This window comes from Protopterus annectens, chromosome 7.part0 (assembly GCF_019279795.1).
Source record: "Protopterus annectens isolate FY-2018-M chromosome 7.part0, PAN1.0, whole genome shotgun sequence".
Lineage (NCBI taxonomy): Eukaryota > Metazoa > Chordata > Ceratodontiformes > Protopteridae > Protopterus > Protopterus annectens.
The window spans coordinates 1,478,483,984-1,478,500,021 of NC_056739.1; the positions used below are offsets into that span (position 1 = coordinate 1,478,483,984).

At 40.7% G+C, this 16,038-nt stretch overlaps 1 protein-coding gene across 1 annotated transcript in view; it reads left to right on the forward strand.

Annotated features, from left to right (window-relative positions):
* Positions 1 to 16,038, forward strand: part of PLXNB1 (plexin B1) — a 3,809,096-nt gene that overhangs the window by 3,039,570 nt on the left and 753,488 nt on the right. The window contains exons 25-26 of the mRNA XM_044078026.1: positions 786 to 886; positions 1,755 to 1,972. Of these exons, the coding sequence (XP_043933961.1) occupies positions 786 to 886; positions 1,755 to 1,972 (319 nt within the window). The remainder of the gene's footprint in view (positions 1 to 785; positions 887 to 1,754; positions 1,973 to 16,038) is intronic.

Genomic DNA, 16,038 nt, shown 5'->3' on the forward strand with positions numbered 1-16,038 from the left:
CCGGGAAATTGTCATCACAGACTATTATATGTAAGTCTGCTTTTTAGGGCATTCAGTCACCATGTTTCTGGATTCTCTGTAGTGGTCCCTGTGTTTTGAATGGTTACCTTCTGATGCACATCCTTTGCCTGTATGCCACACTGATGACTCAAGTTTGAAGAAACACCTGTTACCAGTTCATTGATTTGGTCGGTCCTACTGAGCCAGAGTCCATTTGGATGGGAGACGCAGGGAGAAAAAAAAATGGATGAGCAAACAGAAACAGTACATGTTAGACAGCCTGTAGTATAATGTAGTACCCTACAGTTGTAACAAGTTAGTGTGACTGATCTAGTTTTGTTAGGATATGCAGGTGTAGTTCTGTTAGGGTATTCAGGTTATGGTTACTTTTCGGGGAGGCGGATTGCTAGCACAATAGTACGTAGCTTCTTTTGAAGACAGAGGAAAGACAGTGTCTCAGTACCATGCTCAGAGAAGGTGTGATAAGCTTTCATATGTTATTTTGCTTTGTAGATAGTAAACAGATGCAGCTACTGTTGGCCTGATGTTTCCTCTTAACTTGAGTCCTTGCTGGTTATCTGGGGCCAGAAATATGGACAGTTTCACATAGTAAGCTCAGTGTATTTACATAGACAATACAGAGACTTGCAGGAATATTCCAAATTCCTTTTGGGTACTGTCTTGTAATGCTTGTTACAATGATGACAGGGTAATGGTATTACTTATAGTATATTATACACAAGAAATGTTTTCCTTAAGTCACTGTTTCTTTTTGTTTACTGCAGGAGGAAGAGCAAACAAGCCCTTAGAGATTACAAAAAAGTACAGATTCAGCTGGAAAACTTAGAAACTAGTGTTCGAGATCGCTGCAAGAAGGAATTCACAGGTAAAAAGTGGAATAGTGCCCCAGAACTGTCATTTGTGATCGATTGAGTAATGTTGATCTAGAAGAGAATTCTAGATAACATGCATGCATCATAATAACATGCATGCATCATCTTTTTTTGGGGGGGAGCAGACTACAGAAATGGCATTAAGAAATGCAAGGGATATTTATAAAGAAATCTTAGTGAAAAGGGTTGACTTGAAGAAAAAAGCATTCTGAAATTGTATTAGAAAAAAAAAATTAGAAGACTTGTTCCATGTCTACATTAAAATGTTTATTTTTTCATTCAGGTTTTGGAATCAAGCTTGCAACTTTTTGGCCTTCAAACAGATTGACTGCCATTATATTGTGTTGGGATTTTCTCTTAGCCATATACTTAGCAGTGTTTTTTCTGAGTATATATAATGAGTTTTTTAACTTTGAGTAGTAAAAGTTTCATATTTGCTGAATAGTAGATGTCACATTTTTTGTTAGTTTTACTGGATTTTTATATCGACTTTCTCATTGTACATTGTAGGTGTAAATTAAACACCTCATTAAACTTTTGTTTTTCCTAAATTTTTAATCTCACTCAGCTTTACATCCGTTTTGTATATGTATTTATATTGTACTATTCCAAAGTGCACCACTGTATATATATTTTTGTCTTACTGCTCCAAACCGTATCACAAACATGAGCATAAGTGCTTCACCCGGATGGCCATTCTCAAGCATAATTTCCAGCCTTGTATATCCATTCCTAAAGTTCCTTACTGTAGTTGTCTTGTATATTTCCCTTTGTGTTTGTGTATTTATACACACTATTGCATTTGTATGAGTTAGTAAGATGTCAGTGAATCTGCTATTAACCAATTGTTTTGTTTTCAAGACCTGATGACTGAGATGATGGACTTAACCAGTGATCTGGTGGGGACAGGAATTCCTTTCCTGGACTACAAATCATATGCTGAACGGATATTTTTCCCAGGACATCGTGAATCACCACTTCAGAGAGACCTAGATATTCAGGAGTGCCGAAGACCAACAGTAGAGCAGGGACTGGTGCAACTCTCAAACCTACTTAACAGTAAACTATTCCTCACAAAGGTAAATTTTTTAAGCTTTTTATTCTGATCACAGTGCACTACCCATACCTATCTGTTGCCCCATTGTCTAGCATTTCCCATCACCCGAATGCAAGTCATTCATGGCATGGCCATCAGTTAGACAGCCATGAGAAGTATTTTCCATTTTCTGACCTAACACCTCACGCATTGGCTGATACGAGAAGCTTTGTAATGCCTTCCCTTGTAGGTGTGTACATTCCATTCCATGCCAGTTGGCAAGCATGTCCCTGGGCTCTAGTGCTGTAGGAATTGGCACTGCAGCAGATGAGACCATCTCCCTCCCCAAGAACAGGAAAGCCAATACTGGCTGCCCACTTTTACCTTCTCCACATGGCTTTTCCAGCACCAGTCATTAAATAGATCTTGTATTTACTTGAGACATTGTCTGCATGTCACAGAACTAGGTCAAGGTACTGCACAACTTTGTGTGTAGCTGTGTATATTCAGTGTAGATCTTCATCAGCATAGCATATTTCCTCAGACTGATAATTTCAAACTGCAGTCCTCTGCATATGTATGAGTTAATAATGTCTCACTATGATAACATTATGGAGTTCTACATTTGTATGTGGGCTGAACATAATTAGTGAGGTTTATATAGTTTTGTAGAATAGTCATTTTTATTTATTTTTATTTAACATTAGTTTACCGGGAAAAGTCTGACTTGGAACAAAGCCAATTTTCAGCAGAGGCCCGTGGAGAAATGTTCCAGACGTGCGTCTTTATAATGTGGGAGGAAACCCTCACAAATGCAGGGAGGACATGCAGACTCCGCACAGATGACACCCCAGCCAAGAATTGAACCGGAGAACCTCTTGCTGTGAGGTGATAATGCAACCGCTGCACCACTGCGCTGTCCTCTAATATCATATTGTACCACAGCACAAGAGTCTGTCTCTAATGAAAGAAAATATTTTGCTTAAGAAAATACTTTCTGTGCATGTTGGACTACTATGCTCTGAAACTGAAAACATTTTTTTCCATATTTTGGTCCACTTTGCAGTGCATCTCTTCAACTAGTAGTAGTTTAATATTTGTTCTCCCCCAGAATACCCTATAGGAGCTGTCAAGCTAACTTGATTTTTTGGCTTAGCTAACTTTCTTTCACATTGTACTGTTCATTCCCACAACTTCATAGTTTATCCTCTTGCTGTAGGTTCTTAAGATAGTTAATTTTCAGTGGGACTACTCTGAATTGTTGCATTGTTTGCAAATCTGTACTGGATTCCTTTGAATTTCTTTGTCATCTTCTAAACAGGCTTGTTGTACACCTTTTGTAGTAAACAAAAACAATGACTAAACTAGCTGGTTTTGTGAAATAGTGAACATTTATTTAGTTGAAGTATGTCCTTCCCAGTTAAATCATTTTATTGACCAGAGGTGTGAACTTTCTTGTTTTAATGGCCTGTCCCACCTTAATGATTGCAGAGCTCATTAGAGAACAGTATGTGCCTTTGTTTGACGTTACCATAGTTTGAGCAATCCTATATTCCAAGGGCTCCATAAGGGTTTTGAGCCCAGTGGAAGGTAGATCAGGAAGAACCACATACATGTTGCTAATTGAGCTTTTTTTGGCAGAAAATTCTTAAATGTAAAGGATGGGAACACACAGGAGTTGGGGCACAAATTCTTGAAGAAAAATATTGAGATTTCATGCATACCCAGTATGGTGGGGAAACTGAGTAGCATAGAAATGTCACTCAGAGTGAAGACACCTAATTCATGCTTATTTGTATTTAACAGTGTAAGCATAAATGTGTAGAGTTGGGTGTAACCTGTGGAGAGGGAAGGGTTGTATTTAAGAAAAAGTAGCTTTTCCTTGGCTGTGACAAGCATATCTCTGCTTAAAACCCAGTAATGACAAATGATCACTGAATTGCACTTGTAGGTTAGTAAACTGAATGTAGGCCATGACCACCTTCAGAGCAGAACCAATTAAACTTAATGGACACATGCAGAACTGTGTTGGTTGATTAAGGTTTGACTTGTCTTTTCAGTGTGTCTGTTTAACTGATAGCTGTCCCCTAAATACGTTTGCTTATACCAGAATACATTCTCTCCTTTCCGAATTATTCTGACACTACCATCTGTATGTAAAGCATGACACAGATGTCTCACTTTGGAATTTCACTGCTCATAGGTTCATAGGTAAGTACTAGGCTATCTGCCCGAGGGCATCTATAAGCCTAGCCAGAATGGATTGGCTTTTGCCGCCCCCTTAGATTAGTTCCTTGTGCCTTGGTCCAGCAGAGCCATTAGTTCCCTGTGCTTCTGTCCAGCAGAGCCACTGCAGTGATCCCCGGGGTAAATTTTCTGTTTCCCATCCACTCATCGAGGTTTCTCTTGAAGAGCGTTAGTGAGGGGCTCTGCCTAATGTAGATTGGAATTCTGTTCCAAAGCATGGGGTGTCTCTGGGACAGGAATCTATCCCTCCAGCATGTCCTGTTTATTGTTGTGGTGAGGTTTAGATCCTTACAGCATGTGGCTGTTGGGGATTTGTTTTTTTTTTTTTTTTTTTTTTTTAGGTGGAGCATGTCCATCAATTCTGCACTTTTTGGCATTTAGCTTGAGGCCATGATTTTGACACCAGGTATCCGTCTCAGTGATGATGTATGTTCAGCTGGAGAGTCAATTATGGCCCCCAGTTTGCAGTCGTCTGCGAACTTGGTCAGCCGTAGTCCTCCTATGCTTGCCTGTACCTCTGAGTAGTATGTACCCAACAGGAGGGGTCCCAGGACTGAGCCCTGGGGGATGCCACTTGTAACTGGTTTTATACACTGTTTAAACTCGGCCTCTCCACAGGCTACATGCCCACAGAGTGGCACACAGCAGCAGTTATTCCACTCCACAAAGGTGGAGCCACAGCGGACCCCGGGAACTATCGCCCTATAAGCCTGACTAGCTTGGTCTGCAAAGCTATGGAGCGCATCATCATGGATCTCATTAACAGAGACATTGGAAACCTCCAAACACTGTACCCTACCCAGTTTGGCTTTAAGGGCAGATCATGCCTCCTAAACCTGGTGGGCTTCTTTGATACAGTTACCAAGGCTATAGACGAGGGAAAGGTGGTCCACACAGCCTACCTAGACTTCGCGAAGGCCTTCAACACCATTCCCCACTCAGGTATTATAGACAAACTCACCAGCCTGAACATAAATCCCTATGTCACGCGATGGGTTGCCAACTGGCTCACAGACAGAACCCACATGATAAGAGTTGCGGTAGCTAGGTCTGACTCTAAACTGGTTACAAGTGGTGTTCCCCAGGGCTCAGTCCTAGGACTCCTCCTGTTCGGCATATACTTCTCAGAGGTACAGGCAAGCACAGGAGGACTATGGCTGACCAAGTTCTCAGACGACTGAAAACTAGGGGATATAATTGACTCTCCGGCTGACACAGACATCCTCTAAAAGGGTCTCGCTGAGACAGATACATGGTGTCAAAACCACGGCCTCAAGCTAAATGCCAAAAAGTGCATAGTCACCCCCTTTGGAAAAAACAAAGTACCCACAAACTACCACATAGGTGGTAGCCCCCTAAATACAGAAGACGTAATAAGGGATTTGGGGACCCAAGTAGATAGTAACCTCTCCTTTGATAATCACATTGCCAAAGTGGTTAGAAAATCCTATGTGGCCCACCTAATCACAAAACGGTTTGCATCCAGATGGAAAGAGGTCATTGGGCCCCTCTGCGCATCACTCATCAGACCCATCATAGAGTACAATGCCCCATTTGGGATATACCTTACAAGACACCTGTAACAACTGGAAAGACCACAGAAGTACCTCACCAAGAGGATCACTGGCCTCAAGCAGATGCCCTATGCAGCTCAACTGAAGAAACTCCAGCTGTACTCGGTTGCATACCACCTACTCAGAGGTAATGTCTGCCTGACATACAAGGCCATGTCTAACCCAGAATTGATGGACATGCTCCACCTAAAGAAAACCATATCCCCTCGAGCCACACGCTCCAGGGATCTAAACTTCACCACAACAATAAATAGGACATGCTGTCGGGATAGATTCCTGTCCCAGAGACTTCCCATGCTCTGGAACAAGATTCCAATCTACTTTAGGCAGAGCTCCTCGCTAACCCTCTTCAAGAGAAACCTTGACGAGTGGATGGGAAACAAGTTTACACCAGGGATCACTTCAATGGCTCTACTGGACAGAGGCACAGGGAACTAATATAAGGGGGCTGTGAAAGTCATCACACTCTGGCTATGCTTATAAATGCCTTTCGAGCAGATAGCCTAGTACCTACCTATGAGCCTATGAATTGCAGTTTTGCCCATTGTTAGTTGCACATGGAAGGCATTGTGCTGTGCCACTAACCTGGAGATGTGGGTATCCTTGATGAATATGGATACACCCCCCACCTTTTGTGTTGTGGTCCGGGTTCTGTGGGCGAAAAGAATGGTATGAGTTATATAGCCTGGTAGTGCTGGGGTGCTCTCTGGAGCCTTAAACCAGGTTTCTATTACTGCACAGATATCAATGTTCTCCATACTGAGGAGTGCCTCGAGTGCATGCATTTTGTGGTTTAGACTTCTGGCGTTGAGTAGCATTACCCTCAGTTTTTGGTTACTTGTGCTATTTATGGTGGTGTAGCATTACCCTCAGTTTTTGGTTACTTGTGCTATTTATGGTGGTGGGTTTGTCTTTTGAGCCTTGCCTAAAAAAAGGCACTATGGGGGCGGCAAAAGCCTTAGCCAGTATTCAAGCCTAAGGGTGACAGGTGCAAGCCATCTCTTGCGAAGCAACGTGGCTTATCGAACATGTCATCCCAGGTGGGCAGATACTGGATCCCCTTTGAATGACACCAGAAACTTAGCCAATTGTTGAAATTGATCATTTTTTCTTTATACTGTGGAATCATTCTTGGTGAGGGCATGATGTTACTCAGGGTCAGGGTCATACCAGCCTGGGCTACATAATCAGAGAGCTCTTCCATGTCTCTCTTCATGTAGTCCACGGAGGTACATCTCAGGTCATTCACACCAACATGAACAATGACAGAGTCGTATTATTCAACTTTCTTAGGATGCACCATGCTGGATTTGATTAAAGTATCGGGATATTTTCTTTGGGCATGCTTGTGCATTTCTTATTTGTATGGCCTATCATATATGAGCTTTTTGACCCATAAAAATCCTGGATAAAAAGGTGTTTGCAGACCTACTGTTTTTCCCTCTCACTGGGGTCTTGAACTCATTGAATCTCTGCGGGCTCACTAAGAAGAGAATATCCAGCTATGTTTCCTACAGATGAATGAATTGTAATGGAAATGGGGAAAAATATAAGCCTATGGATAACAGAAGGAAATAATGTGGGAAGAGTATTCTTAGTTGTTCATTGTAAAGATCACTTCTGCAGTGATACTCATGTAGCCATCCAACCATCGCCTGACTTCCAGAGCTTTCTGACATTCCTGCTCAAGGTTGTCCTCTCCTGTTCCACAGATGTCTGTAGGACATATATAGTATGAAGGGGAAGGTTGCCCATGCCATTTTGATTGTTTTGAGCTGCAAGAGTGTTCGAGCATGAGTCTGTCAGTACTGTCCATGTGACTTCCAGAGTTATGCTATGATGAACTTCCACTTCCGGGATGACTTCTCCTTGAAAAGTAGAGACATATCCCTTGAACTTTTATCCAACTTTGACATTTGTAAGGAAGAAAGCGTGGCCTACTTTTATTTCTACCTTCTTTAACCTATAATTACAACACCAATATTCCTGTGTCCTTATACCCTCTCCCCATAGGTATCTCCTTAAAAAAATAGTTGGGGTAAGGAATTTTCTGATACTCCTGTAACTAAACTTATTATGGAATGAAGAATTCAAGCCAACCACCATTCTTCCAGTTATGCTGATGTTAGAGGATGCCTTTCAGAGGACCTGGTAATGCCTTCTTACCTGGTGGAGGATAATTACAAGTATTTATATAGTGATTTGGTGGTTGTTTCTGCCATTATTTCTTTGAATGCTGCCAGACTTATTAAAGTTGTTGCCTTCTTAATTCTTCATTGCCAAATGACAAAGAAGGTCATATTTTGGATACATTTGTCGAGAATGTTTTTACTTCTGCCACTCCATGATTCAAGTTGTTAATTTCCAAACCCATGTGCTTCAGTTTCAAGAAGATATTGTAAAGTAAGTAAAACATATTAAAGGTTTCAATTGTAGCCTATAAGCTGTGCCTTTTCAAACTCTTGCAGACTGCCTTGAGAATTTCCCTGTTCTAACCTGCTTTGCCTTCTAAAAGAAAGAAAGAAACGCATCATGAGGGTGGATAATGGTCTCTCATCTTACTCGCCTTGTAATTCTAATGACCCTATTTTGTCAGCTAGGAGGATTTCAGAACTGCAGGCTCTTATGTGCAGAGCACCTTACTTGGTTTTCCACAAAGACCCAGTGGCCCTTCATTCAAAAATATCACAATCCCTTATAGTAAAAGTAATCTGTGGCGCAGAGGGATAAAACCCTGACTGCATCCCAGACTCTGCATATTCAACTCGTAGCATGGCCTCTGGAAATACTTTGTGGGGGATGATGAAAATGAGCATCTAACACTGGCTCACCCATTCTGGGAGGAGAGGGAATGTCTGGCTTGCTGCAGTTACAGCATGATGAGTCAAACGAACCCCACATTGCAAGTGGGTTGGGATGCTACACATACATGCAAGTGAGCATGCATCTCCTGATGACAGCTATACTAGAGTTCACAAAGCTGCTGTAGGAATGGGCTAGGACATAATGGAAAAACACTACCTAGAAACAATATGGTGATGTATCAGAACCCTCTTATCTTCCTCACTGGCACTGGATTTGTGTCTGGTAGAGCCCAGAGGCGGTTAAGACAGGTCTAGTGGACCTGGGAACAAGGAGAGGATCTGGCAACAGCTGATAATCAACTGCAGTGAGACAAAAAATTAGTCTCAAATGTGACACTCGGGCTGTTTACCACCCACTGTTTCTCCCAGGTCCATGAAAGATCAGATAAAATAATCTTACCTCTTGAATATGATATACAGCTAAGAATGTACAGGACAAAGGCTTTCAGGAAGATTGACTAGAATTTTGTATCATTCATGCCAGAGAAGCAATGACAAGACCTGTATCTAAACAAAACCTATCCAGATGGTTGATCAGCTGCATCACCTTTTATTATGACCAGTATAGTTAAACCTTACATGGTAAGATTGGAATGCTTTCTGTGAAGGTGACTTCTACTTCAGCAGACTTTTTCAGAAATGTCTCAACACAAAATATTTGCAAGACTGCAACTTCAGTTTGCATTTATAATTTTTTTCTAGGTTCTTGCTTTGTTCCAGAACAAGGCAAGTTAAGACGCTTCATTTCTGTGGGACCTTTGTGCTGCACCCCCTCTCCAATTCTGTGGCCAGCTCATTTGCTGCTGTAGTATTCTTCCCAGACATTATGATCTTTGTATTTCAGCAGTGGTCCTTAAGATGAACACTGTACAGTTGTGTGGTCGTATTCACCATAACTGTTGATGCTCAAGTAAATTACTGCTGTAGTATAGGGCTTCCTCCCTTCATTGCCCTGTGCATTCCTATTTAGTTGTTTTGAGAGCAAAAATATTTTCCTTTCTTGGTGGTATGTTCCTCTAGATCTGACATTCTTCTAGGGATAATGCAGATTTTTTGTTCACTTTCTGCTGAGAGTAGGCTTTAATAAAAACCCTTTACTTAGTAAGACTTGTACTTAAGAAAGAGGTAGATCTTTCCTGCAGAACAAGGTGGTTTAAGATTCCCTGATTTAAAGGGATACTTTATGAGCTATGCAGTTAAGGCTGATATACGTAACACAAACAGAAGGTTTATTAATCAAAGTGGAAAGTGTCGATAATGAAACGAGACAAGTTTGATAAATAAGGAGGGAATAAAGTTTTAGATGCAGGTCCTTAAGGAGAACAACATCCATGCAGAATATTATATTAATAAAGTAACAGAAAGCATTCTATAAACTAAGCCAATATGGAATAGGGAAACTATATTTAGCCAGTAGGGATGTCTGTAAGTAGGGGATAGAAAATTGGGAAGAAAGGGCAAGAGTTTACTGGAGAAAATTCACAAAGGAACCAAGGTACTGCGGGCAAATATCTAGAGAAAAGAACATAATAGAGTAAGATTGAGGCCAGTTTGAAGTTTAGCTTGAAGGCTAGAAACTGTCTTTCCTACTAGGGACTAGTGTCAGAGTATATTCAAAGAGAAAGAGACCGGGAAATGCTAAGCTTGGTTATTGAAATTGGTGCACTGTAGTTGCTGTAGCATAGACAAGACTTAGGCATCCTGAATCTAGTTTTGTTTGCATAACTTGAGCACTAATCCAGGCCTTCTCTTTTGGAGAAGGTTCCCCTGCCCTAGTGGCAGGAGTGTGCCGTTAGAACTTGCCTGATTGAAGACTGCTGGAAACAAGGTTCAGTTTTGAGCTTTTTTACTGGTTAATTTGGGTAATTGGTTTAAATTAGCTTGCTTATTTTCTATTGTTATATAAAAAAATACGCTGTGTTCATCTGCTTTTACTGTATTTGTATTTTTTTTCCTACTTCATTACTTTATTTTGCTTTTGCTGCTTGTTCTTAAAAGTACTTAATTGCATTTATTCTGATGCATTTATTACTGCTTGTTAGTAGCCTGATTAAATTGCAACTGTTATTCTAAGCCTTTGGTTGAAGCACTTGGGCTTCAGACCAGTTGTTTTACATTAAGAAGGTTTGTGGTCTGCACTGTTGTGGCAGGGCAGGTAGTTTACATCCTTCTAAGTTGGGAGTTGCTGATTGAAGGCTTAGTGTCGGTTATTCTAAAAGTGTATTGGTTCTGGTTTAAGCACTTGGGCTTTGGGCCTGTTATTTTACATTAAGAAGGTGTGGTCTGCACTCTTGTGGGAGGAGAGGGTAGATTGTGCCCTTTTGAGCTGGAAGTTTCTGGTTAAAGGCTTATTGTACCTGCTTATTTGAACTGTTTTTCTGAAATTGGCACACCTTGTTTGCTGTAGCATAGACTGAATTCAGTCCTGTTGAATCTAGCTTTGTTTGTATAACTTGAGCACTAATCCAGACCATCTTTTTTTGGAGAAGGTTTTCCTGCACCCTAGTGGCAGGAGTGTGCAGTTAGAACTTGTCTGATCGAAGACAGCTGGAACGGGGCTCAGTTTTAGCTTTTTATTGGTTAATTGGTTTGCTCATTTGCTACTGTTAAAAACAAAAAAAAAAAAGTGCATTTATGCATTGCCGCTTAGCTAGGGTTAAACTATTCCCGGCGCCATAAAATCTGCTCTTCAAATTTTCCCTTAGACCTAGCCGTTTTTTAATTTTAGCACTAAAATCTGTGACTTTGAGCTCAGCACTTGTTCAGAACTCGTAAGCACTAAATAAGCTACAAATTACTACACTCAACTTTCTTCACTTGTCTAGAGGAAAACAGTTTTTAGTACTTAATAAATAAGCACCTATCCAGGCATGTCTAAGGGTCAGCTCCCGGTGTTTTTTCCTGTCTGCCTGATGAATCTGGGCATCTTGGGGCAATGCAGCAATTGCTTCATGTACACAGACAATCCTCTCCTCCTACCACCCAACACTACAACCTTTGAGAGATGCACTTATATAGCCAAACTCGAAGCAAAGCTGTCTTCACCCAAGACTGGACTAGCCAGTCAAGAGGAGAAGGTAAACACTTGCACCACACCACACCCATCACATAGTCCCTCGAAACCTACACCACCAAAAGAGAGACGCACAGAAACACAAAACACACACCTACATTCTTGGAGGCTCTCATTAAAAATCTGCTCAAGCAACAGAGACCTCCAAAGCAGAAACGCAAGCTACTTCTACCCCCAACACAACCCAAATGACACATAGCCCAGAAAGTGTGTGCCACTCAACCACAGCTCATAAGGCACAACAACGTACCGAACACTCTAGTCATAGGTGACTCTATAGTCAGGCACACTGATGTTCCACTCACCAGGCTAAATAAGGAGAAAGGTACTGTCAGCTGCCTGTCGGGTGCCAGGATCTGCCACATAATGCACGCACTCAGGTCACTCCACAAAAAGTACAAATATGACTCTGTCATTGTCCATGTTGGTGTGAATGACCTGAGATGTACCTCCCTGGACTACATGGAGAGACATGGAGGAGCTCTCCGATCTTGTAGCCCAGGCAGGTATGACCCTGGCCCCGAGTAGCATCCTGCCATCACCCAGAATGATAACACGGTACAAGGACAAAATGATTGACTTCAACAATTGGCTTAAGCTTTTGGTGTCATTCTGTGGGGATCCAGTATCTGTCTGCCTGGGATGACATGATTGACAGACCACAATGCTTTGCCAGAGATGGCCTGCACCTGTCGCCCTTGGGATTCCGGGTACTGGCTAAGGCTCTTGCCCCCCCTATAATGCCTTTTTTAGGCAAGGTTCAAAGGACAAATTCACCACCTTAACAGGGACAAGCAAGCAAAATTTGACGGTAATGCTACTCAGTGCTAGAAGTCTAAACCTCAAAATGCATTCACTCGAGGCACTCTTTAAAATGGAGAACATCAGCATCTATGCAATGACAAGTGCATTGTCATCCCCTTTGGTAAAAACTCTGTACCCATGAGCTACCACATAGGTGGTGGTCTACTGAACACCGAAAGTGTGATAAGAGACCTTAGGACACAGATGAACAGTAGTCTCTCCTTTGATAATCACATTGCCACAGTAGTCAGGAAATCCTTCTACGTGGCACACTTCATCACAAAATGTTTCTCACCCAGGGAAAAGAGGTAATTGTTCCCCTGTACTAGTCACTCATTAGACCCATTGTAGAGTACAATGCCCCCTTTTGGTATGTACCTCACAAGACATCTACAACAACTGGAAAGGCTGCAGAAATACCTCACAAAGAGGATTACTGGCCTCAAACATATGCCCCACACAGACCGTCTAAAAAAACTCCAGCTTTACTCGGTCGCATATCGCCTACTCAGAGGCGATCTCTGCCTAACATACAAAGCTATGTCAAACCCAGAGCTGTTGGGCATGCTACACTTAAAGAAATCCCAATCCCTCCGAGCTGCACGCTCTAGGGACCTAAACCTTGTCGTTACAATAAACAGAACATGCTGGAGGGATAGATTCCTGTCCCAGAGACTTCCCATATTCTGGAAAAAACTACCTATCTATATCAAACAAAGTTCCTCATTAGCAGCCTTCAAGAAAAATCTTGATGATTGGATGGGAAATAGGAAATTCAGCCCGGGGATCACCTCTGTGGCTCTGCTCGACAGGGGCACAGGAAAATAATTTTCTTGGGTGGTGAAAGCCAGGGTACCTTTTTGGCTAGGCTTATATAGGCCCTAGGGCCATTAGCGTAGTACCTACCTATGAACCTAAGTGAAAAATTAGCTCTGGTTGAGCCTAGAACACAAGCTGCTATTAAAAAGGGATAATATGTAGGGCATCTGAAATATTGCACAACTATAAGAATATATCAGAAGACATTAGAAAATATTGTTTGACAGACTAGAAATGCAATTTACAGAAGAACAAGGGAAGGGGATCTGTATGGCTCCCAAGAATGTAACAACATTCAGAAGGATTAGGATGTTTGATTAATAATGTTTCCATGTGCATATTTATATCCCGAGCATACTTCAGAGAAATTTTCCTCAGGAAGATGCCAAATGATGGAGGTGTGTTAGGAAAGAGAAACATAACCGAGAACCTTTTTTGGGGAGTGTAATGAGTTGTCAGGTTTTAAAAGGTAGAAACGAAGAATACACAATGAAGCTCTCAGCTTAAGATACAGCAGTCAAACAGCAAAGTAGGAAAACGATAATAGAAATAGACCACTACTCAACGTTCGTAATTTAATAAAAATGAATAGAAGCAAACTTTCGAGACACAAGCTCTTTCTCAGTGCATATAATACCAACCATTTACACCATTATTTAAATACCAAGCCAGCCAATAAAATTAAATACAGAAGTCATGCGACTACAATTAATAATGACATGCATCTGGAGCATTTCTCCCCGGGTCTCCGCTGAAAACAGGCTCTGTGGAACCTAGTCGGACTTTCCCGGTCAACAAATGATAAATAAAAATAAATAAAAAATAAAAAAATAAATAATGCTTAAAAATTGACACATCTACAAGAATCAAAACTTAAACTAAAGACATACATATATTATATAACATCAATAGGTATAAATCAATATATATGTAATTAAACATTATAAACCTTACAAAACATTTTGCTTGGCCTTTAAAATAGGTTTAATACTGTTAGCTAAATTCATACCTGGAGGTGCATCTGCCCTGAAGTAATTAATCCACTTATATTCTGCAATTTCCGTAGCATTCAAAATGTCACCCCCCGTCCCGTGCATTAATAGTAATGTTCTGCATGATTCTAAATATAAATTTATGATGTTCACCTTTGATAGATATATGTTGAAAAAGTGCATTAGTCTCTAAGCATCTACGAGGCTTTAAAAGGTCACTAACAGTATACTTTGTCAGAAGTAATTGGGTGAGCAAATGGTTGTAACTAAGGAAGTGATTGTTTTGAGCCGAGACATGGGCTATGAGTTGCCTAGACATAGTAAGGCCATACTGAGTTTAATGCTATGGGCTGCCAAAAAGGCAATGAGTAGTAAATGGAAATCAAAATCTAAATAAACTGTAAAAGTACTGAATATTATAAAAGATAAAATAACTGGATGTGGGTTCTTCAGAAAAGATAAGGAGCAAATTATATATAAGTAAATGGAGGGTTGTGGGAACAAAACATGCAGACTAATGTTCAGGAGTAGTGAGGTTTAAGGGATGGTAGAAATTGAGCAATTTATGTAATACTGCAGTAAATGATAGCTAAAAAGAAAGCGTATGTATAGTGCATGAAAACAATGAAAATTATCACTTTTTTTATTTTTTGTTACTGTATACATACTTGTGTTACTGTTGTTATTTAATAAAGATAAAAATAGGTACATTTGATCATTCCAAGGAAAATACACAAGTAAGTCATATTTTAACAGACTTTCTGTCCTTGGTCAAGTTGTGACAGTTGGAGTTTATTACATTTTACAAGGTCAGGAGACTAAAGATTATACTAGTGTTAACAGTACATAGAAAATATCCCCTTGACAGAGTTACAGATTGAAAGAAATATAGTGTTACAAAACATTTATGCATCAATGGCACTCAAGGTCTTATTCGTACAGAGCAAAATGGTGGGTGTATTACCATAACTGCTGCATGATGTGTCTGTTGAGCCTTACCAGTATTATGGCATGGGTTATCATTGGGCAGGAAATGCTGATAAAGTGTGGTACCAGGACTGTAACGTGTGTTGTCACTTTGACAGCAGAACAACGGTTTGAAGCAATATCTCCGAGAGGTATCAGTGTTACGATGGCATATTACTAAGCCACACAACATGGCCACATGTGTAAGGCTGACAAAAGTCATTCCATGGACAAGTACCAGGACTGTAAAATTTGGCATCAGTGAGTAGCACAAGAACAATGTCAAAAGCTGGCATTGGACAGTGTCAGGATTTTAAAGTATGGGCTGTATGGACTGCTAGAGAATTTATGCCATCAGAACTGCATCATTAATCCAGTTATAGAATTCTTAGATTTCCATTTATTATGTCAGAGATACATCTTAAAGAGCATACTTGGTCACCAGAGCAGGATTGAGGATTTTGAATATATATTGTGACTATATTTTTTCACCATTTAGAATGTTAGTGTGTTGGGGTATAGATAATTATCAGGCAAAGGTCATGGGTTAGCATTTGGTAGGACACTGAATTAAATTATTGACATAGTGGCACAAATTATTCAAGTAAAAGGATGTGGAGGAGGAGGAGAGTATATATTCTGGATTTATGCCTGTCAAAAATTCATCATAATAGGAAACTGGAATAAATCAGGCAAGCTCCAGGTCAGCAATGTTTGGGACTAGCTCCAAGCCGAAAGATCCTTCACATTGCAGGATTGGAGTCTTCCCA